Source organism: Sinohyriopsis cumingii, unplaced genomic scaffold (genome assembly GCF_028554795.1).
Source record: "Sinohyriopsis cumingii isolate HCF-2022 unplaced genomic scaffold, ASM2855479v2 utg001070l, whole genome shotgun sequence".
Lineage (NCBI taxonomy): Eukaryota > Metazoa > Mollusca > Bivalvia > Unionida > Unionidae > Sinohyriopsis > Sinohyriopsis cumingii.
The window spans coordinates 763,274-787,962 of record NW_028315957.1 but is presented as its reverse complement, the minus strand read 5'-3'; the positions used below and the strand labels follow the sequence as shown (position 1 = coordinate 787,962).

General features: G+C 39.5%; 1 protein-coding gene and 1 pseudogene across 1 annotated transcript; both read left to right on the top strand.

Moving 5' to 3' along the window:
* Positions 1–2,455: 2,455 nt before the first annotated feature.
* Positions 2,456–3,499, top strand: LOC149772875 (uncharacterized; annotated as a pseudogene).
* A 3,212-nt stretch (positions 3,500–6,711) lies between these two features.
* On the top strand, positions 6,712–12,360 carry LOC149772874 (uncharacterized). Its single transcript, XM_089947189.1, has one exon. It carries the CDS (start codon positions 7,005–7,007, stop codon positions 8,343–8,345), a length of 1,341 nt encoding a protein of 446 aa, XP_089803315.1. The 5' UTR covers positions 6,712–7,004; the 3' UTR covers positions 8,346–12,360.
* Positions 12,361–24,689: the final 12,329 nt, after the last annotated feature.

Below are 24,689 nucleotides of genomic sequence, written 5' to 3'. Positions count from 1 at the left end.
TCGAAAACCGTGTGGGGGATGTTTTCCTTCACGTCCGCGCTTTCACTTTAAGAACCGGGTTGTTCCCAGTCTAGCCATCCATTGTCGACTCATCCTCCTAAGAAGATGTGCTCCAAACTAGCTAAGCTCAACGAAGCCTACGTGAATCTGCATAGGGTCAGACACAGTCTGATACCGAAGCCAGAAGAAATAGAGAATGTGAGAATGTTAAAAATCACTGAAGACCTGATAGAAGAGCTCTTCAGAGAAGAAATGAACAGGGAAAAAGAAGAATGGACAGAGAAGTACAGACTTCAGAGACAGCAGCAACAGCAACAACAGCAACAGCAGCAGCAACAGCAGCAACCTGAAGCTGACAGAGGCTTTGTCGATTGTCGTATCGACACCAAAGAATTCTTCTTCTCTTTCCGAAGAAGCAGACCTATCGCCAGAAAGTCTATCCTCAGAGGACATCGCATTCTTAGAAACTAAAAAAGAATGCCATAGCAAAACAAAAAACAGCCCTTTTCAGGGCTAGCCAATACTCTAGAAAAGAAATAACGATCGATTTGCCAATGTATGTAGGTAGAGTAGTGTGAAAATAAACACTAACTCTAGCTTTTAAAAATGTGAGCGTATGAGTTTGTGTGATTGTGTTTGTAAGTCATAAAGTAGGTTGGTGTGGATAGTAGATTAAAATGATGTTTGTTTTTTTGGGCTGCTTGAGGTGTATATTAGGGGTTAGATTGGATTGCTTTGCGTATGTGGATAGTCTATTGAAGTGATGGGTAGCATAAAAAAGTGAGAGAGTGTTTCTTTTAGGTCCGCGCGTTGTTGTTGTTTTTGGTCATGATCTAGGTAAGATGAATTTTATGCTTTTAGGGGGATGTTTTCCATCACGTACGCGCTTTCACTATAAATTGAAACTCGTTCGGCAGTCGAGCTACCCTTGTTGATTGATCAACGCCAAAAATGAACACGAGACTTGAGAAACTGTTGGAGCTTCATGTGCATCTGGAATATGCCAGGCGCATATTAAATGAACTGGCCGCGGAAGCCATTGTCGAGGAGGGAAGGATAAGAGAGGAGGAAAGAAGAAACAAAGAAGAAGAAGAAAGAAGATATAAAGAGGAAAGAAGAAACAAAGAAGAGGAGGAGGAAAAGGAGAGAAGAAATTTCAAAATCCCAGAGAGTGAAAATTGGGATTCTGAAGCAACATATCCTGCCTCTGCTCTCTCCCCTCAAAAGGTAAAAAGTAACTGGGGGATAAGATGTGTATGTGGCGCCAGGCCTGGAAGGTGCCACCATTAACCAGGTGCCCATGAAGTTCCAAACAAAACAGCCCTTTTCAGGGCTACCCAATACTCTAGAAAAGAAATAACTATTAATTTGCCAATGTATGTAGGTAGAGTAGTGTGAAAATAAACACTAACTCTTTATTAATAGTGGAAGTGTATGTGTTTGTGTGTTTGTAAGAGCTCAGGTATGTTGGTGTGAATAGTAGATTATGGGTTTCTTAGCAAATGTGGAGAGTATAGTTAGGGTTATATTATATGAAATGAGAAAAGTGGGATGTTTTCCTTCACGTACGCGCGATGTTCGGTCATCATCTAGGTAAGATCCATTTTATGTTTTAGGGGATGTTTTCCTTCACGTTCGCGCTTTTCGTATAAGAACCCACAGTATTCGTCGTTCAAACCATTCTGCAAAGAATACAAAGAAGATGGCGTCAAACCAAATGGACAAATTACAAACCTTGCAAGACGTTTTAGACAACTTAGGAATAATGGAACAGATGCTATTAAGACTGGTTGAAGACCATTATTCCTATAGTCCCCATCGTGTAAAGATGGAAATTAACAATTTAAGGAAAGCAAAGGACAAGATTAGTGGTGTAATGAAAGAGATCAAGGAGGAGAAGGAGGATGAAGAGGAAAAGATAAGAATAAGAACATGGAACGAAAAAATTGAAAAAGAAGAGGAAAATGAGAAGAGGAAGAAAGAAGAAGAGGAGGAAGAGAAGAAAGAAGAGAAGGAGAAAAAAAAGAAGAGAAAGAGTGTTGGAGATAAAATAAGAAGTTGGTGGAGGAAAAGAAGAAATTAGAAGCAGAAGAAGAAGAAGAAAACCCAAAGGCCCTTTTCAGGGCCAGCCATATTTCTCGAAAAGAGATAGTCTTTGAATTGCCTACCCCTTTTTTAAATTTAAATTTAAATTTAAATTTTAAAAAAACTTTTTTTTAAAAAAAATCCCATGTTAAATTCCCCTTGTACGTATAGTATCCCACAATTTATTCCCATGTTAAATTCCCTTGTACGTAAAGTGTCCCACGATTTATTCCCATGTTAATTCCCCTTGTACGTAAAGTGTCCCACGATTTTTCTCCATGTTAAATTTCCATTGTACGTAAAGTGTCCCAAGGGTGTTTTTAATGCTAATTCCCATTGTACGTAAAGTGTCCCCCTTCACTACTTACATGTGATCCTAATTCTTTTCTAAAGTTTTCATTAATTGATATTATTCCATTATTATTATTCTTTAATTGTCCTATTAAACCATGATTAATAAGCACTAAGAGTTGTGTATTTTTCAACCTATGTACATTTATCCACACTACATTTGTAACAATTTTTTCATGGTTTTGCTAGGAGTATATACCAAGGAGTCAATGAAAAACTACAGAAGTCTTGAGGCACACAACTTTTTATTCTCAGGATGGGTGCAAACAGTATATTACATGCAGCCTGAGAAAAGCACCAATTTTGTGTTGAAGGCCGATGTCAAGCCATCATGGAGAGTGAGATGAACTTCGTCATCCATGGGTTGCTGTTACCAATGAAGGAAGGGTCACTGCAGCACATTGTGATTGCATGGCAGGGTAAGCATTTTTAAAAAATGTTATATAAACATTAGAGTATTCATATTCTAGTTTGGTAATACTTGTGTAGTAATCAAACTGATAGCCATTAAAGTATTATTTTAATCCATGTATTATTATCGTTTAAAACATTAATGGTTTGCAAATATTTACTCTACAACAGAGGTTTATATATTCTGCTTTGCTACTGAATCATGGTATGATACAGTCTATGTGTACATTTTGTTTAATTTTTCAGGCTGGGAGAGTCGTGTTCTCATGTTGGTGCACTTCTTTTCAAAATAGAAGCTGCAGTTCGCAATGGATACACACGGCTAGCATGCATAGAGAAACCACGCGAATGGAATAAATGTTTTGTTAAGTCTGTAACACCAGCACCATTTACATCAATTAAATTTTACAAGGATAAAGCAAAGAATAGGCTAAGAGAAAGTATTCGCACACGAAAGCCACCAACGCCAACACCATTAGTTTCAGAACAGCTGGGATTTATTCAGAGCTTAGAAAGCTGCCTACACAAGCCTATTGGACTAAGCACATTCAAAGAAACAGCTTGGATTCATTCAGAGCTTAGAGAGCTGCCTACACAAGCCTATTGGACTAAGCACATTCAAAGAAACACCTTGGATTCATTCAGAGCTTAGAGAGCTGCCTACACAAGCCTATTGGACTAAGCACATTCAAAGAAACACCTTGGATTCATTCAGAGCTTAGAAAGCTGCCTACACAAGCCTATTGGACTAAGCACATTCAAAGAAACACCTTGGATTCATTCAGAGCTTAGAGAGCTGCCTACACAAGCCTATTGGACTAAGCACATTCAAAGAAACACCTTGGATTCATTCAGAGCTTAGAAAGCTGCCTACACAAGCCTATTGGACTAAGCACATTCAAAGAAACAGCTTGGATTCATTCAGAGCTTAGAGAGCTGCCTACACAAGCCTATTGGACTAAGCACATTCAAAGAAACACCTTGGATTCATTCAGAGCTTAGAAAGCTGCCTACACAAGCCTATTGGACTAAGCACATTCAAAGAAACAGCTTGGATTCATTCAGAGCTTAGAAAGCTGCCTACACAAGCCTATTGGACTAAGCACATTCAAAGAAACAGCTTGGATTCATTCAGAGCTTAGAAAGCTGCCTACACAAGCCTATTGGACTAAGCACATTCAAAGAAACACCTTGGATTCATTCAGAGCTTAGAAAGCTGCCTACACAAGCCTATTGGACTAAGCACATTCAAAGAAACAGCTTGGATTCATTCAGAGCTTAGAGAGCTGCCTACACAAGCCTATTGGACTAAGCACATTCAAAGAAACACCTTGGATTCATTCAGAGCTTAGAGAGCTGCCTACACAAGCCTATTGGACTAAGCACATTCAAAGAAACACCTTGGATTCATGCAGAGCTTAGAAAGCTGCCTACACAAGCCTATTGGACTAAGCACATTCAAAGAAACACCTTGGATTCATTCAGAGCTTAGAGAGCTGCCTACACAAGCCTATTGGACTAAGCACATTCAAAGAAACAGCTTGGATTCATTCAGAGCTTAGAGAGCTGCCTACACAAGCCTATTGGACTAAGCACATTCAAAGAAACAGCTTGGATTCATTCAGAGCTTAGAGAGCTGCCTACACAAGCCTATTGGACTAAGCACATTCAAAGAAACAGCTTGGATTCGTTCAGAGCTTAGAGAGCTGCCTACACAAGCCTATTGGACTAAGCACATTCAAAGAAACAGCTCATCACTTTGCAAGTAAAGACAAACAAATGTCAGTAAGACACTTGCCAATGCCACTGATATCAATATACGACCCAGGCAGCATTAATCTTACAAAAGAAGAATTAGTGGAAAAGTGTAAACAAGTATTGCCAACTGTGTTAGTCAGTGGCAGTGAAAACGGGGTGTTACGAAACACCCAAATCCACCCAAATCCACTCAAATCCACCCAAATCCACACCAAATCCACCCAAATCCACACCAAATCCACACCCTAGTGCAATCTTTCCACTTTAATCTCAAAATATCAATCCGTGTTGTTGAAAGGTTGAGCGTGACCTTAGAATAGATATTTTGTTGAACATGTGGCTCTGATTTTGTATAGAAATAGAACAGTGAAGAATTAAAGCATATAATTAAAACTATACAACAGTATATAATATGTGTATGTATCTTATTAAGTACGTCTTCATGCCTGCCTATACGAATGTCTTCCATACTGGTAAGTAAGTCATATCAATCTTAAACAACCACCGAATTTGACAAATATGATACCAATTTATAGGTTTCTCGTCAGTCTAAATAGACCTAACCCAATAGAACTGTGTAAAACTGCACAATAAAAAAATAATTCGATTTGTGGAAAAAGATTTGTTTTAAATTTTTTTTAAAAATTGGGGGAGGTACCGTTGCAATTTAGAGATGAGACGACAGACAAAATGCGATTTGGTGTGGATTTGGGTGGATTTGGGTGACAACGAGTACTTAATGGAGTGCACAAAAAATCAGTCAAATTCATTGGTATGGCACGAGCAAAGAACCGGTAGAATAACAGCATCTGTGGCATATAGTGTAATGCACACCAATAAGGACTGTCCTGCTCTTAAACTAATTAAAAAAATTTGCAACCCTGTACATCAAGAACTGAAAAGTAAGCCAGTGCAATGGGGGCGTTTGCATGAAGCTACTGCTCTTCAATACTACACAGCTGCCATATCTACACAACATCAAGATGTGAAAATTACAAGGACAGGATTAGGTTTGTGTATGGATAAAGGGTTTATCGGTGCTTCTCCATACACTTTATTTTCATGTTCATGTTGTGGCAATGCTGTTCTGGAGATAAAATGTCCATATACATTAAAGGATGCCAATGTAGATGAAATCACCAGTGCTACTAACTATTGTCTTGCGTCAAACTATGAATTGAAGAAAGACCACAACTACTATGCACAGGTCCAGCTTCAAATGTACGTGTTCCAAAACACATTCTGCCACTTTGTTGTGTGGACCAATAAAGCATGTGTTATCAGTGTGGTCAACAAAGACCAATATTTCATTGATAACATGGTGAAAAAACTTGAAGTTTTCTGGAGTGAACACTGCCTGCTAGAATTACTGACACGAAGACAGAGGAAGGATGAAACCATTGCACAGGCAGCATCAGCCAGTACTTCAGAAGACAATGGAGTCTTCTGGTACTGTCAAAAAAACCTGGAATACAGATGATGGAGACGACGTGATAGGGTGTGATGGGGCCAATTGCAAGTTTAAGTGGGTGCATCTCACTTTTGCCAAGATTAAACGCCCTCCTAAAGGAACTCGGTACTGCAAAGATTGCAAAAGGAGAAAACGCAAAAAATGAATTTTTTTGTTATTTAATGAAACTCGTGCATTATTTGTCATCCTTATGTCATACTATTATGCATTTATATAATGAACATCCAAATTTACAAATATATGGAGAAAAAAAATAATGTATTAATAGCACTTTTCATGATTGCAACTAAACATTTTTAACACAGTAGCTAAGTTTGACCATTTAAATATATCTTTCTGTACATAAAAATTGAAACGTATTGAGCATACTAAAACACAAGTATTTAGCTTTTTTCCCCTCTTGCATCAAAAGTAATAACAATCCCATCGCCTAGATTTGTAAGAATGGCACAATATAGTAAATGAGCAGATTTGTTGAGATAATGTACGTAATTTTATTTTCCAAATGAGAGTGAAAGAAAATAATAATTACATTTTAATTTTAATATGGATGTTTCTTATTTTTGATATTCATTGTTTGTAGACGTAATGCCCAATAGTAATATTCACTCCGAAGTAGACCGGAAGTAGATCTTTAGAACGGTCGCCCATGTGTGGAAGACACGAAGCAACGGATAAATATTTTGTAAAATTGGCCTTTCAGAATCAGTAAGGTTGTATAAATGGTAATGGATGAAAGGTGTGGAGTGTCTTCTTTACAGTGGTGTGCGTTATGAGTGACTTTATGCGTAGATAGTATCGGAAAATGAGATCGGAGTCATCGAGGGTCTGATTGTGACCGGCGAGAGTTAGTTACCTTGTGTTATATAGTGAGTGTGCACATTAGTTTAGCCCAGAATCAAGTACCTGTGGTGGAGATTGTGATAAAATGTCTGGCGGAAGTAGTCTTTTGAAGGGTCACATGAGCGAAAGCACTGAAGTTAAATCATTCAGATGCGAAGTTTGTGATAAAATGTTTCTATCTGGTAGTAATGTGAAGGTCCACATGAGATTGCACACTGGAGATAAACCATACCAATGTAGAGTTTGTGACAAAATGTTTGGATATAGTAGTTGTTTGAAGAGTCACACGAAGATACATGCCGGAGATAGACCATTCAAATGTGAAGTTTGTGATAAAATGTTTAGAGAAAGTGGCCAGTTGAAGAGTCACATGATGATACATACTGGAGAGAAACCATTCAAATGTGAAGTTTGTGATAAAATGTTTCGACAAAGTGGTCATTTGAAGAGACACATGAGGATACATAAGGAAGAGAAATCATTCAGATGCAAAGTTTGTGATAAAATGTTTCGATGTAGTAGTAATTTGAAGAGTCACATGACGATACATACTGGAGAAAACCCATTCAGATGTGAAGTTTGTGATAAAATGTTTAGGCGTAGAAGTGATTTAAAGAGACACATGATGATACATACGCGAGATAAACCATTCAAATGTGAAGTGTGTAACAGAATGTTTGGGCTTATTAGTTTGGTGAGGGTCCATATGAGGATACACACAGGAGATAAACCATTCAGGTGTAAAATTTGTGATACAGTGTTTAGGCAAAGTAGTTATTTGAAGACACACATGAGGATACATACTGGATGTAAAACATTTAGATGTGATGTTTGTGATAAAATCTTTGGACATAGTAGTACTTTGAAGAATCACATGCTGGTACATGCGGCAGACAAAACCGTCGAGAAAACATTCAGATGTGAAGTTTGTGATAAAATGTTTAGACGTAGTTATATAAAGAGTCACATGAGGATACATACTGGAGATAAACCATTCAAATGTGAAATATGTGACAGGATGTTTGGACAGATTGGTTTGCTGAAGAACCACATAAGGACACATACAGGAGATAAACCATTCAGGTGTAAAGTTTGTGATAGTACATTTCAAAATGGTCGTCATTTGAAGAGACATACGAGGATACATACTGGAGAGAAATCATTCAGATGTGATGTTTGTGATAAAATGTTTGGAGATAGAAGTGATTTGGTGAAACACATGATGATACATAATGGAGATAAAGCATTCAGTTGCGAAATCTGTAATCAAATGTTTCGAGACAAATCTAACTTGAATTGCCACATGAGGACACATACTGGAGAGAAACCATTTATATGTAAAGTTTGTGACAAAATGTTTGCATTGAGTAGTACTTTGAAGAGACACACGAGGATACATAATGGAGATAAAACATTCAGATGTTAACTTTGTATTAAAAGTTTTCAATCAAGTAGCCATTTGAAGGACCACTAGAACATACATACTGGATATAAGCTGTACAAATGTGAACTTTGTAAGAAAATGTTTGGAAAGATTAGTACTTTCAAGGAACACATGTAACAATATATACTGGAGATAAGCCGTTGAAATGTAAACTTTGTGATAAAATATATCATGGACAACATAGTCATCTGATGATCCACACGAGGAGACATACTGAGGATAATCTGTTCAGTAGTGAAAAATGCTATAAAATATGGGTTACTTGAAAAACCGAAATGCACACCAAAATACATGTCTTTACAGTTTCTCTCTGTATATATCGGTTTCCACCCACAAATTATTATTTGTTTTTGTTTGATTTATGTGATTTTGAAACTAGTTAATTATTTTTGTCCTATTTATAGCACAATTCATGTAATGATGCCACTCGGTCGTACTTGATTCGACAGACCTGTCCATTCCAGAGATTACATTTGTTCCGGAACGATCAGTTGTTATCATACCACCTCTGTTCCAGAACGATTAACCTGTCCAATAAAATATGACCAATTGACACATGCTATACCTTGGAACAAGTAAATAATTCGTGTCAAAATCACATAAATCATATGTTATTTTGCCGTATATTATTAAAAAAAAATAAATAAAAAAATTGTGTGTGGAAACCGATATATACAGAGAGAACATGTAAATACATGTGTATTTCGGTTTTTCAGTGTATTTTGGTGTTTCTAGTAACCGATAAAATATTTAAAGAAAGGAATCATTTGAATTATTATTTTCAAAATGCTTATATGATACATACTGAAGTGTTTTGTTCCAGGTTTTAGCTCATTAGGTTTGTAAATGGTTTTAATTGCTTTCAGTTCAGTGTGTGTGTGTGTTATTTGGAGTTTTAATGTAGCTTTAACTCTGGGTGGTGTTTCCAGAGTACATGTGATGACAGATACTTGAGTTTTATAGTAAAAGTCACACGGTTCATGTAAACGCATTTACTTATATAAATCAAAAATCTAATTTTAGATTTAAAATTTAATCATAATATAGTTATAATAAAGTTTATTCAGTCATGTTTTTATATTGATCTGCACATTGATTGTCGTAAAAAGGAAATTCCATATGATAAATCTAGTGATTGCTATAGACTTTTAAAATGGCAGTTCGGCATTAGACTGGGTCAAGAAAATTTATATTTTAATGAACTGTTACTGTTGCAGGTGGAAGGTACGGTCTCATGAACAAGAAGTTGCACTTAGTTTCATGCATATCCTATATGGATGTTCAACTATGAATGGGATAGAGGAGTAATATATGCATATCCTATATGAATGTTCAACTATGAATGGGATAGAGGAGTAATATATGCATATCCTATATGGATGTTCAACTATGAATGGGATAGAGGAGTAATATATGCATATCCTATATGAATGTTCAACTATAAATGGGATAGAGGAGTAATATACAATAAGATTTATTCTAAACTTTTACATATGACATTTTTTCAAAATGATAATTTAGTATGATGTTAAATTTAATGAATATATATCTGAATTGACAGCCATGTTTCTAGTCTTTCAAATGCATGAAGGAAAATATTTGTGTGGGAAAAATAAGTATTATATAAGATTTAAAATTAAAGACTTGACTTAACCATAGAGAAGATATATATGAAGTTACATATTTGCCTCCAATTTATTGGACTTGATTGCCATTCTTCATTCATGCCAGTGTTTTCCTTCCTACATTATAGCACCATGAAACCAATTTAAACAAGATTACCCCACTTGTTTGATTGTGCCTAAAAATGAATTTTCTGTTAAAGATTTGTTGAGGAAATTTATACAATGATCTTCAATGGTATTTTGAGGGACAAGGTGTGAAATAAGGTGAATGAATGACCTTTAAAGGTGTGTGTGTATTCAAATTCTTCAAAATAACTCCTAGAGCTGCAAATAATGACAAATAGTTTATACATGAGCTTCATGTGTTGTAATGTAGGTTTTTACTTAGTAGGTTTGTAAATGTTTTTAGTTTTTTCAGTTCAATAGTTTCACTTGTAACATTCATCTGTTTCTTATCCATCTCAGCACCATTGCTGCTTAGCATGTGGATATGCTATATGATTTACTGAACAGTTATGTATATATATCCAGAATTTCTACAGTAAAATTGTGTAACCCCACTATAACATGGTTTACAGTCAAAACATACTGAAACTGTAAAGTACCCAAGTCAAAAACTATCTAGGTCAAGTATTACTCAATTTAAAACCTGACCTACATTCAGTTTAAATAATGACATAATTTTAGTATATTGTGTTTCATATGACAGAGACCAGCCTGCTCAGCAATGGAAATCAGCACATGCAATATAACTATCTTTTGTTCTAGCTCCAATGAAATAAGAAATTTAGATAAGAAGTATTGTTTTAATATATATATGTTGTGTTTTCCTGTGGAGAAATTCTACCAACTTATCTGAACTATGCTTGATGACTGCTTTGTGTGTTTTAAGCAGTACTCAAATGCACATGTTTGAAACTTTGATATAATTGTAATAATTGCATTATACAAGGCTCCATGCAGATAGGTGCAAGAGCACCTAATTCAAGAAAATTGCTGGCAAGTGCAGGCTTTTTAATGATAATTATCATCTCCAACAAACATTACATTAGATTTGGGTGGATTGCAGGTGTTTCATATTTCAAATTCAGCTAATCTGATTAACCTGTGTGTGTGTGTGATTTAGATTTTAACATAACGTTAAAGAAATTCAGTCCTATTGCTATGATGTCTGCACTGTGGCAATTTATAGCGATGTCTAGCACTGGGGCATCACACTGCAGAGATGTACATCATGTCCCACACAATCACATTATGCTGACACCAGATCAATGGCTCCTAACACTAACCTCTTAATGCTAAGTGCCAGGCAAGGCAGCTGCCAGTACAATTTTTATTAGCATTTTGTATGATTTGGTCAGGGTTCAAACCCATGACCTACCACATCTAAAGCAGACACTCTAACCACTTAGGCCTCTGGAGTGGTAGATGAAATTAATCTAAGAGTTTGTAGGAATACATGGGCCTTTCATACAACTAAATATTTTATATTACTCCTTAAAATCAATATTATTTAATGGAAAGAAGTAAAGTATTACTGATGATTGAAGTTGGTGTAACTGAACTACGCAATGAAAAATGGTACACAAAGGAAATAGAATACGTTTTTACTAGAGTTTGTTTCAGTTTGGTTACATTTTGTCTTTGGTATGTTTCAGTTTGGGTACATTTTGACCTGTTCCCCTACAACACAATATGTGGGTTTGACAAAATGTCATCATCTTAATGTAATGAATTGTGTTATAACCATCCAAGTCAGCCAAATGACAATGGTGCTCTCGAGTGTTATGCACATTTACTTTCATATTCAATGGATTTTCTTTGTTGTGTAAATTTATTTTCATTTTCAATGGCTTTTGAGTGTTGTGAACATTTACTGTCGTTTTCAATGGGTTTTCAGTGTTATGTACTTTTACTTTCATTTTCAATGGATTATCATCATATATATACTTTCTCGATGGCAAGTTTACATAATTTCGTTAATGCCAAATGCAAGGCTACCGATGAGTTGCATTCTTGCTAGACTGTACAACAGAAATCAAGCAATGCATAAAAAGTAAAATAAAACAGAGGTTCAAATATTGATTAAATAGAATGAATCATGGAATTATTGAAGGACATTCCAATGGGCTGAATCATGGAATTATTATAGGACATTCAAATCAGCTGAAATACAAGAAACAATGGATCATTAATAGGTTGATACACATGATGTCTTGATGACACAAATTCAGTTCAGTGTTTTGCTGCAGAATAAAATATTTCATTTTTATGAAATATTTTTTAATTGATATTATAATCTTTCTAAATTATTCAGATATATTTGATTGGATGATATCTACTGTTAATATTATGTTTTTGATGCTTAGATATTGCCTGCTATTAAGCTGTTTAAAATATATATATATATATATATATATATATATATATATATATATATATATATGCATGTATATACAGAGGTCTACATTCGTGGGTACTGGACTGAAAGTACTAATTGTGGCCTGATTCCAGAAAATATATTCTGCTACACTAAGAAGTGAGCACAATAATGAAAGCTAAAGTTGTTTATTTGATGTATTCTAATAAATAACCATATGTACATCTCTCTGTGCTACTACCGACAAGCTGCCAGTCAAAATTTTAGATCTTGCTGCCCAGCTTATTGCATCATGTTCTTTAGGTGTACAGTTACAAATGACCACATGTACATTTCTGGGTCTTTCTGCCTCTGAATTCAATCACTGTAAATATCAGCATATGTTCCCAACTATATGCCTGTCAAAATCTTAAAACCTACATGTATATCTCTGGGTCTAACGCACAACAGTCGCTCAAGACTGAGTACGGTGTATACTTCCACGCGTCTCATATTCTACGTGCCCGAGATAGAGGTGGGCAATACCATCGTTAAATAAGGATTGCCTTCTGTAGCCGCCGAAAAAGTGTTCCCGACGTGCAAGTTTCTTTACACCGATCCGCCTGTTTTATCTTTTTCCCCGGCTAGTTCCACCTCGAGATCCGATTCCGAGACTTCCAGAGAATATAATGGAGCACGTTCTATAGAAGCCGGTAGATCGTACAATAGTTTACCTCCTATGTAGGGGCCCCGAGCGGCCGAGTGGTCTAAAGCGCTCACCGTTACGGATCACTGCCATCTCACCTCTGTCTGCATGAGTTCGAGTCTCGGATTCGGCCAGTTTGGATATGTGAGAAAGCTTGCCAGTAGCTTCTCGAGGGTCGGTTGTTCTTTCCGGGGATATCCCGGGTTCTTCCTCCACCATTAATACTGGCCGCCATGTAACGCCTATCCTGTGCTGAAAAATGGCGTTAAACCCTACAACAACAACAACAACAACAACCTCCTATGTAAATGTTTTCGTTCATCTCCACTCATGTGAGCGATAATTTAGTCTGTGGCAGCAGAGTCACGTGCAATCACCATGGAGCGTTGGCATCCGGCAGAGTATAACTCACATCGACGATATTCTTGATAGTGTGTTAGCTCATACTGAGATCACGCTGCATGGAATCTCCAGTGCAATTTACTTTTTTATTTAGCTTCTCCTTGTTGGCAGCTATGCTGTCCTCAGCATCGGAGATGCCTGACCCGATGAGCATCCCAAAGAAATTGCATCAGTTACCATTGCGTGATCAGTTTCACGCTAAAGCCGCATCATGGCAAATACAGAACCTTGTCCGAGTTTAACGAGACACTGAATAAACATATTCATGCAACAACCCAGGATGACCAACATGGTCAAAGTGACCAACAGAGTCATCGGGGAAACACTTTTACTATCGCTGAGCCGGACGAGACTGAATCGGTGAACGTGGTTCGGACATGCACAAAATCCTCTTTTTTGACGACATTATAATAGACCGCTAGAATATGATGAATATATGCGAGTATTGTTCGATGATGTCAAACAAGCACTGCAGCAGCATATACTTGACGCACGCATACTAGGGCGTGCCCATATATACACCGAAGAAACTCGAGATGATTGTTTTGTTTTCAAGTCTTGGCAACCGGGACATCGACGAGATATCAGCTGAATCACAGCGAAGGAATTCAAAGACTGTTACGACTCAGCGACATCCGTATCCAAATACGATTTTATGACCTTTCATCGCAATGTAGAAAGTGTGCCAGAAAATACACAAGGGACTTCGACGTATTTGTTATGCCCCCGTCGGTATAACAGCATGTCCTTTCAGAAAAATCACCCGTAAACGTTAACGCGAGAACATCCTCAGAAATTTTGTCTAGGAACGGCAACGTTACGAAGATATGGTGGGTCAGTATGGTTTTCAGCGTGATGTTTCACACTAACTGTTCAAAAGTCTCTTAACCCAGATGGATGAAATCAAAAGAGAACGTGTCAAATAGAACCAGTTGCTGGATATGGTAAAGGCTACTCAGCAGTCCCAGACTCGCCATCGGGTAAAACATCACCGACTTCGCCACGGAAATTTCCAGGTTGATCACAGCCAGCGAACATATCACTGAGAACATCAACTTGGAACCCAATTATTCAACGCTGTTTACCAGAACCACGTTATCGGGTTCATATCGTTAAGAATTTATCATCTCCCACTCAATCGATTCCATCCTGGTTTTCAACACCGGCACGGTATTATCGGGCAATAGTGTGCACGAAGGAGATTTACAATTTAACATCATATGTCGCTCTCCCCGGTCAGATCTGCTCCCGACGTTATTTACTTCACAGCGATTAACGTGCTCCAGGATCGCTGATGCAGATTAGACGAAATCCTCTCATTTATTACCCCATCATGAAATCGTATGCAATATCGGAAATGAAAATGTGACTTAGTAATTAGTCCGAAAATGCCAAGTAGAACAACAATGACAGAATCGTGTATTACCTGTACGTGAGACGGTAGATGCTACCTACAACATGGCAAATGAACAGTGATGGATTAAAGTATAAAAGATAAGACGAACACGCACCGTGCAACAAAAAATAGTGGTTTGATTTTTTATCCATGTTGTTTGTTCGATACAATCATTATTGTTTGGCCTTTCTTTCAAAGCTGCGCCCATTTCTCTCAAAGTCTCTTAAGCTGGAGGGACCGGATCTGCAATCGCGGATGGAACCGCAGTGGAAGATAAAATTGCAAGTAAAATTCTGGCGACACCTACGCTGGATGCACCGCTGACGGAGACCTTGACGGCACAAGCAAAACACGCTGTCCAAAAAAACAGCAACCAAGCTTGGAGCATCATTTGCTCTCAGCATAAAGTGTAAGCAGATTTTACAGGATCTGGATAGAAAAGTATCTAGCTTCGATTTTAGAAACAAGAGAGTAGGATATGGCTTAAAATATTATGGCACCGGTGTGCCTTGCATTTTCGTATCACTGTGCGATATTTTTATCACACTGTCGTAATAGAGAAAACATGTACTCAACATTCACACCCGATTACCAGAGACTGAATGATGACATACTCATCAACACCTCGATGACGTAGTACCAGTACGTCGAATACCAGGACACGAACACCACCAACCTCAATGCGAGTACACATCGACAAATAGAGACGCATGACGAGGATGTGTACTTGCTTTCCAACAAAACTTTCCTGGAAGTCTGAGAAAAATGTAGCTTGACCTAGATGAAAATCATGCAACCAGTATTCATATCATGCTGCAGAACAAAGCATGTTCGTTGTTCAAGTCGGTACAGTACCAGCTGAACAATCAGACCGAGAAAGATATCAATGGCTACTTACCACAAGCCAGTACAGTCCTGAATTTGATATATTCAGCGATGATTACGTGAGATCGTGCGATATCAACAGGTGGTGCTTCAGAGACACAAAATTTGGGTTCTGCAGTGAGTACAGAATTTGCTGCCATGACTGACATGCTTCCAGTGACCGATATCGGCACGGCGTGCAAACCAGGAAGGAAATAAGCACGTGTTTGGTCGTCTGGGTTTATCTCGCATTCACGTCTGCATCAGTTCCAGGCAGTATCCAGAGCGATAACTTTAGTGTAATTATGCTGACGCCAAGGGAAATTCCTATTGCGCATGCATGGTGCTCGTGGAGGCCACGAATGAATACCAGGACGTGGACATGGGCACACAAGTATCACTGGATGATTTCGAAAGGATTGACCCAATTTTCATTTTGATGTGTACAAAGTCTCAAAGATTCTCTGGCCGATGTCGAAATCTGATGTACCATTGCATATCATGGTGTGGATTACATGTCACGCTCTGGTAAATTCGGACCGACTTGCTTAACAGAAATATGGGTGTGGTGGTCTGAAAGAAAAATGTCTAAACCATTTTGAAACCGTATGCCTAAACTACACCATGGTCGAAACCAAAAACGAGGTAGTAGAGCTAAAATTACCCTTTGCAACTATGTTGCCAAGGGCGACCCCATTGCCACCGCAATAGTTCCGTTCGTCAAAACATTTGCTTCAACATTGCTGAGCAGTGTATTATTTCCACTGGGTCTCGCTCCAAATTATGGAGTGGTTACTGGAGCTACACAAAAGTGGTGGGCAGAGGTATTTCACGTCGAAAACGCGCCACCATGACCTCCTCAAGCGGTTATTGTAGCATATGATCTTAACAAGAAACATTAAAGCATCTGTTGTAAAGAAAACGATATATTACACGCCAGTAGGATTAATGCTATCGTCAAAGAAAAAGAAAACCGTGGCTTTAGTAGCACGACCCAACAATAACTGTAACGATTAAGCTGATCTCAGCGAATTATCAGGTCCAGATCAGCTCATACTGACTCGTCGCCAGGCTGCCTCGATCCCTTAACAAGGCGCGACCAGAAAATGATTCGTTCTGAAATTGTCTGAGTCTCTGCTGCCTAAGCAAGGATGATTCCTTGCACCATTGTTAGCCGGTATTGTTGACATATTATTTCTGTCTCTGTTGGTCATCGGAAGAAGACTCCTGTTCCCTAGAACTACACTCGCAAAGTCATTTCCAACAAGGATATTTCACGGTCGCGAGAAAAAGGTGCGAACAGGGTCACCGTTGTTAAAATTTAACATCGATAGAGAGAGAGTTAGCACCGAGCGTCAAAAATTGTGGACGTCTTTTTTATAAGCATTAATTGCCAGATCAGAAAAGACAAGAGGAGAACTGCATTTGTAACCTGCAGAGTTATTACGATGGATCTGGAACTCACTTGGTCGCTGTGGTGAACTACCCAAGGTAAGGTGACGTCAAAAATTTAGATTATTTTGGATTACAAACTCCCGACGAGATGATCCGGTACCTATAAACGAGTTCAAGACAAAGCGGTGTCCCAGTTGAACATGGTTCCGTGTATAATTCGTTACATATTCATGATGTGGATGACAGCACGTGTGACTGGTACTACATCCGTTACATCCAGCAGTGGTACCATATAATGTCATCTGTGGTGTCATTTTTATCACTGACAAAATAACCTATTTTAGTGGATGTATTAGGTATAACACAATCATGAACCCGTGGTGTCTCAAGTGTAGAGCTAGAACAGGAAGCATAAATCCAGTTGAGGTGATGACCACAAATGGTACATATCACGCTCAAATCGTTCTGTGATATTTACTGGAACAAAAACTGTCGCAGATCGTGACAGACTGCGTGAAAATGTCTCCGGCAGATTCTCCATCCGATACATTGTCTCTGGAACCGATATCATCACTGTATGTGGCAACTGGGATTATCACGTCTGGTCATACACATAACCTTCCATGCATCACCTCATAAGTTAAAATGGCTCAGCTCGTTTTTGTCTGGTCCAAAATCCCAGTTTGCCTGTCAACGGTCCAAAACAACCATTTTTTTCGGTATAAAACGTGGTCCAGAACCCCCATAACGACTTAGGTCAACCGTAAATATATTAAATAGTTTAATTACATTTTGTTGTTTCGTCAGTTCACTTTCTTTCTATTCCACACTAAATTCCTTGTACGTGTACGTGAATGGCTAACATTTCAGTGTTCAAAAATTAACGATGTGTTTGTAATGCTCTGCGTTCTTCATTAAAACCATCTTTCAGATATAAATCACATGCGTGCCTTATATTGATTTAACCAGTGTGAATACAATTAGAAACTCAAAACCGAAAACAATCAGGTCTCACTAGTAGTGAAGTGGGATACATTACGTACAATGGAAATTAGCATTACAGAGACCCCTGGGTCAGATTACGTACAATGGAAATTTAACATGGCGAAAAATCGTGAGTCAGATTACGTACAAGGGGAATTAACATGGGAATAAATCGTGGGTCACTTTACGTACAAGGGGAATTTAACATGGGAATACATCGTGGGTCACTTTACGTACAAGGGGAATTTAACATGGGAATAAATCGTGGGTGGGATTTTTTTTTTTTTTAAATTTAAATTTAAATTTAAATTTAAATTTAAAAAAGGGGTAGGCAATTGAAAAGTCATTCTCTTTTCGAGAAATATGCGTGGCCCTGAAAAGGGCCTTTGGGTTTATGTTAATGTATCCATTAACATAAAGGGCACCGCATTGGTCTTCTTCTTGTCCTTAGGCTGCGTCTCACTGTTGGCCCGTAAATCAGCACTCTTTTGAGGCATCCTTGTCTTTCTACGTAGATCCTACGTATCCACAGACTGGTGTTTGTCCTGTAGACAACGGTCCACTTGGATCGGACATACATGAGCATGTCCGTTCTAAACATCATGGAAGACACAAGGGTGGATGATTCGACTGTGGTCCACATCTTGAAGCGACGAGAACAGGTGAATCAATGCAGTGAACTGCGCTTATTTATAGGTAGAGGTGGGATTGAAACGGATTGAGTTCATTCACCAATCCGAACACGCGTTACAAAATTCAGTCAGCCCGCATCCAATCCGAAGAGAGCAGTCTGTGACGTCAGTTGGTCTATATAGATTCGCTAGCGCTTGTGTTCAGTCAATCTATATATCAGTGATTCAACATGACGGAAATTCAGAAAACGATCCATTGGGGTGCACCAACAGGGGAGACTGCCCAAGGGAACCCGGACTTACTTTCAGAAGAGGTGAATTGGGATTTTGTGGATTTTCTTACCTCGCAAGAATTTGTTCCGGAACCTTCGTTACCTTCTTCATTACCGCAAGTGGAGAATTTTAGACAGAGACAGAAAGAAGAATTGGAGAAATTTATACAACGACAAAAGGAAGCGGAACAAGCTTTTCTCCTACAGCAACAGCAGCAAGAAGAAGAGGTAAGAAAAAAACAAGAAGAAGAAGTAGCAGCAAAGAAACAAGAGGGTGAAAATCAAACGGTCACGGTACTGTTGGACATTTTAGCGGAGTTAAGAAGTCTGAAACAAATGTATCAGACTTCTTTATTACGACCGAAGAGAATACGACCTTCCCGAGCTAAACACGTTAACCCTGTGACTAAGCCTACCGTACCATCCTTAGTGATTTCAACCCAATCATCATCATCAACATTACGCAGTCCAGAAGTAGGCCTCGGCCGTGGCAAAGGCTTAAGGCAGTTAAAGTTGATTAGTTAAACTTACCCCTACACCAAAATAATAAGGCCCTTTTCAGGGCCACCCACATTTCTCGAAAAGAAATACAATTTCAATTTGCCAATAACTCAAAAAAAACCCACCCATTTTACCCTTATAGTACGTGTCTTTTGTATGAGTGCGTGAGTGTAGCTTCTTATTTTAAAATCAAAACTCAAAGACACTTACCTTATATAATTAATTTATTCTTTTATCCATTGTTACAATCCAATTCACAATTCACAACATAACACTTTTAAAAAAAGTTCATTGACTTCTTCTTTCTCCTTGTTTAGTCTCTCTGCTTTTTAAATTTCTTCACCGTCTTTTCCTCATTTTCTTCCCTTCTTCTTTTCTTCTCCTGTTTCTTTGCCTCTTGTAAATAGAATTGTCTTCTTTCTTCCTCTTCTTCCTCTGAAGAATCCCTCTCTTCTTCCGAAGAATCCCTCTCTTCTTCTGAAGAATCCTTCTTTTCTTCTGACTCCTCTTGTTTCTTTTTTGGGCAATCTGGAGACCAATGTCCTTTTTCTTTACAATAATAACAGGTATCTTGACTTTTGTCTTTTTTAGTCCCTGTTTTTTTTTCTTTTTGACGGTCTGGACACTCTGAAGACCAATGCCCTTTCTTCTGACAGATATAGCAAGTATCTTGACTTTTACCTCGAAAGGAAGGAGAGTAGTCCGTGGGCTGGTCTGAAGAGAATTTTCTAATGACCCCTCGCAAAGCTCTGACGAAACGTTCGATTTGGTTAGTCTCTTCCATCGTTGTGCTCGGCTTGAGAGTGAAATGAATAGTGAAAGGACAAGACACACACCCTTTTATATACGCTGGTCTGCCATGACTATAAATTAGTCTATGGTGATTAAACTTGAGTCATTTGACGTTTTTCACTCAAGATGAAACGATCCTATTCATTTGAGAAGAAAGAAGAAGAAAGTAAGAGGCAGAAACGTGATCTATCGCCTCGTACCAGGGCTGAAATCTTGGCACAAATTCATGCCAGTGATTTTGAAGAGGACATGAGTGAACCAGAATTTGAAACCTCTAAACCAAGTTCACCGCCCTTAGTCAACCCTGAAAAATACTATTCCATTCGAGAGACGGAAAAGCGCTCCTCTAGAAAATTTAGAACCACCGCTTACAAATACACGGTGAAGTTTAAAGATTTCAAGGCTGAAGTGCCGTTAGAGAAAGCAGAAGTGTTCATCACTGGGGTGTGGGATTCTTTGCTCACTTCACTCAAGCGACAATGTCAACCCAAAGAAGACGATCGCTTGAGACTTTCCATACAACACGACGGTTTGAAATCCCCTGTTTGGATCGAGTTTAGCACCCCTGCAGAATTGACCGCTTCCAAAGTCATGGACAAGATTCAACACGTACAACAATCTAATGATCAGTTTGACATCACCGATGGTAAAGCCACACTGGACATGACCCACGTCTCTCCTCCTCAAGGGACTGGACGCAAAAAGATGTTATTGGTGGACGACCTTCGTAACACCAAAAAGAGTCTCGTCCGAATTCACAACCCTCATGACCAGATGTGTTTAGCCCGTGCCATCGTGGTGGGACGAACCTATGCCAACAAGAACGACACGGTAGAATGGAAAAGAACCTGGAACACTATTCAACGTTCCTATCGAGCCAAACAACGAAACGAAGCAGAAATCCTGTTGCAACAAGCTGGCCTGTCCAAAGACACACCCTGTGGCATTCCTGAGATGCAAAAATTGCAAGATGTCCTAGCTCCACGCTACACCTTGAAAGTGCACCCTCAAGAAATGCGCGGACCTCTGTTGTTTCGAGGTCAAGATTTTAAGGACGGAAAATACATTCATGTTTATTATCACGATGACCATTTTGATACCATTACCGCCATCACCTGATTCCTGGGATACGGTTATTACTGTGAGAAATGTGATTATGGTTATAACAATCGAGCGCAACACAAGCATTGTGGAATGAAATGCCCAGGATGTTTGGCCTCTCCACCCTGTCTGAGCGAAGAACCAGTGCCTTGTTCAACTTGTCTGCGCACGTTTGTCAGCCCTACCTGTTACCAACAACATTTTAAAGCACAAGGTTCACAGAAGAAATGTGCTTGTCAACTCCTGAGATTGTGCCCTACCTGTGGACAAGGCATACTTACCAATAATGCTAAGGCACACGTATGTCGAGGAAAGAAAAAATGTCACATTTGTCACCACATCGTGGACTTGGAACACCAATGCTACGTGCAAAAATACCAACCCCCACCAGAGAAAGAGGACGGTCACAAGAAGAAAGGCAATTTCATCTTTTTCGATTTCGAATGCATGCAAGAGACCGGTATTCACATTCCTAATTTCTGCGTGGCTCATCGAGCGTGCGAGAAGTGCATTCAAGAACCTATCTTCAGTCATTGCCCTCACTGCAGCAAGATTCCTGGAGGGCGTGAAAAAATCTTTCGAGGACCGAACACGTTAGCCGATTTCGCTCGATGGGTCTTAGACCCCATCGACAAGACGTGGAGCCAAGAGGACATCGAACGTTACGGAGATTGTCATCGTCATGCCACGGTGATGGCTCACAATTTCTCCGGATACGATGGATAGTTTCTTTTGAGATACTATACGGAACAAGGCACCGAACGTCCTAAAGTGACTTTGAACGGAGCCAAAATCATTTTCATGCAAGTGGGACAAGTGCAGTTTAAAGATTCGATGAGCTATTTGGCAATGCCTTTGAGTCGAATGCCTAAAACGTTTGGAATGACAGAAATGGCTAAAGGGTACTTTCCACACTTTTTCAATACGGAAGCCAATCAACACGCCGTTCTATCCCATTTACCTGAGGCTCACTATTACGACCCCGACAACATGCGTACCGAACAACGAGAAGCTTTCTACGCTTGGTACCAGGCTCACGCCTCGGACCCTTTCGACTTTCAGGAAGAAATGCTAAAGTATTGTCGTTCCGACGCGGACATTTTACGACGTTGCTGTGGAAAATTTCGAGAACTGTTCATGGAACACGGAGGGGTCGATCCTTTGAAAGAAGCTTGCACCATTGCGTGTTCCTTAGTGTATCGACAACGATTCATGCCTGAAAACACCGTGGCTGTCATCAGCCCTCAAACGACCCACTTTGTCAAACGTCAATACTCGGTCAAAGCCCTACGCTGGTTACATTACTTGTGCGACAAGGAAGACAAGTGGATTCAGCATGCCCGCAACGGAGGGGGTGAAAAGACCGTCGGAACGTATTCGGTCGATGGCTGGGACTTAGAAAACCCCAAGATCGTGTACGAGTTTAACGGTTGCTTATTTCACGGATGTCCCGTCTGTTACCCTGACCGTAGCACTAAAAATCAGTTTTTACAACGAACCATGGAAGACTTGTACCAGGACACATGTCAGCGGCGCTTAAAGTTGGAACAGCAAGGATACCAAGTGGTGAAAATGTGGGAACACGAGTACGATCACCGTATGAAAACCGATCCCGAGTTTAAACGCCTCGTGGAAAGTTACCAGTTCATGGACCCGCTGAACCAGAGGGATAGTTTGTACGGAGGAAGGACCAATGCCACCTGCTTGCTGTACCAAGCCGACGAAGAGAAAGGAGAAGAAATCAAATACTTGGACGTGTGTTCGCTGTATCCCTACGTGTGCAAATATTGTCGCTTTCCTGTAGGGCACCCGCAATTGCTGACGGAACACATTGACCTGAAAAACATTCGACAATACGAAGGCTTGATCAAGTGTAAAGTTTTGCCTCCCACGAACCTATACCATCCCGTCTTACCTCACCATTGTCAAGGCAAACTGATGTTTCCATTGTGCCGTACTTGTGCCGAAACGTGCAACCAAGATCAGCCTTGCCAACACACCCAGGAAGAACGTGACTTGACGGGAACCTGGGTCAGCGTAGAATTGTTCAAAGCTCTGGACATGGGATACCAACTGTTAGAAGTGTACGAAATTTGCCACTTTCCCAAGATACAACAATACCACAAGTGTGATCCCAGTCAGAAAGGCATTTTCGCTGATTACGTGGATGCCTTTTTGAAACTGAAACAAGAAGCCAGCGGCTATCCTTCCTGGTGTCACACTCCCGAAGACCAAATACAATTCAAAGAGAAATACCATGAACAAGAAGGCATCACTTTAGACCACATCGAGAAAAACGAAGGCAGGCGATCGTTTGCCAAAGTGATGTTAAATTGCTTGTGGGGTAAAATGGCACAATGACCGTGTTTACCCAGGACGGAATATTTGACAGAACCTTCCCGCTACTTCCAGATGATTCACGACAAAACCAAATAGAGAATTTGATCTTGGTCAATTACGAAGAAGATCTGGACTTTGTACAAGACGACCCTTTTGGAAATGTCATCATTGCGGCTTACGTGACAGCCCATGCTCGCTTAAAATTGTACGAAGCTTTAGAACTGTTAGGGGAACGCGTCCTGTACTTTGACACGGACAGTTGCATTTACATCCATCACCCGAGTCAACAGCACCCTGACATCGAAGGAGACCGTTTAGGAGCCTGGACAGACGAGCATCCCGACGACAAGATTCTAAGTATCGTCAGTGGCGGTCCCAAAAATTACGGCTACGAATACCGGGACAAACAAGGAGAAGTGCACACGACGTGCAAAGTGAAAGGACTGACTCTGAATTATCGTACCAGTCGAGTGGTCAACTTTGGGGTATTGAAAGAAGCCTTGCAATCGGGAGAGGATGGAAACTTTAAAGTGACCACCTATCAACCGAACAAGATTGTACGTTTACCGACTCACCACATCGTCAGTCGGCCCTTGGAAAAAGTCTATCAAATCGTGTACCAGAAGCGAGTGCGACTTCCCAATCATTTCACCTTACCGTATGGACACGTTGGTATAAAACATTGGTTGTAAGAGGATAGTCACACGCTAGAAGGATGACTTAACCACAGCAAGAATCGAGTGAGAAACCCAATGAGAACTCCAAGTTCAAACCCTACCATTTTCCAGTCTTCTTACCTGACTATTGTGATTGTGCCCGTCGATTGGACACGTTTCAGAAATGGCCTATGGATAGGGAAGGATTACCTTCTTTGCATGTTTTAGCTAGAACAGGATTTGTCTACTTGGGACCTGAGTCAGGATTGGGATACGAGGTACAGTGTTTCGCTTGCGGACT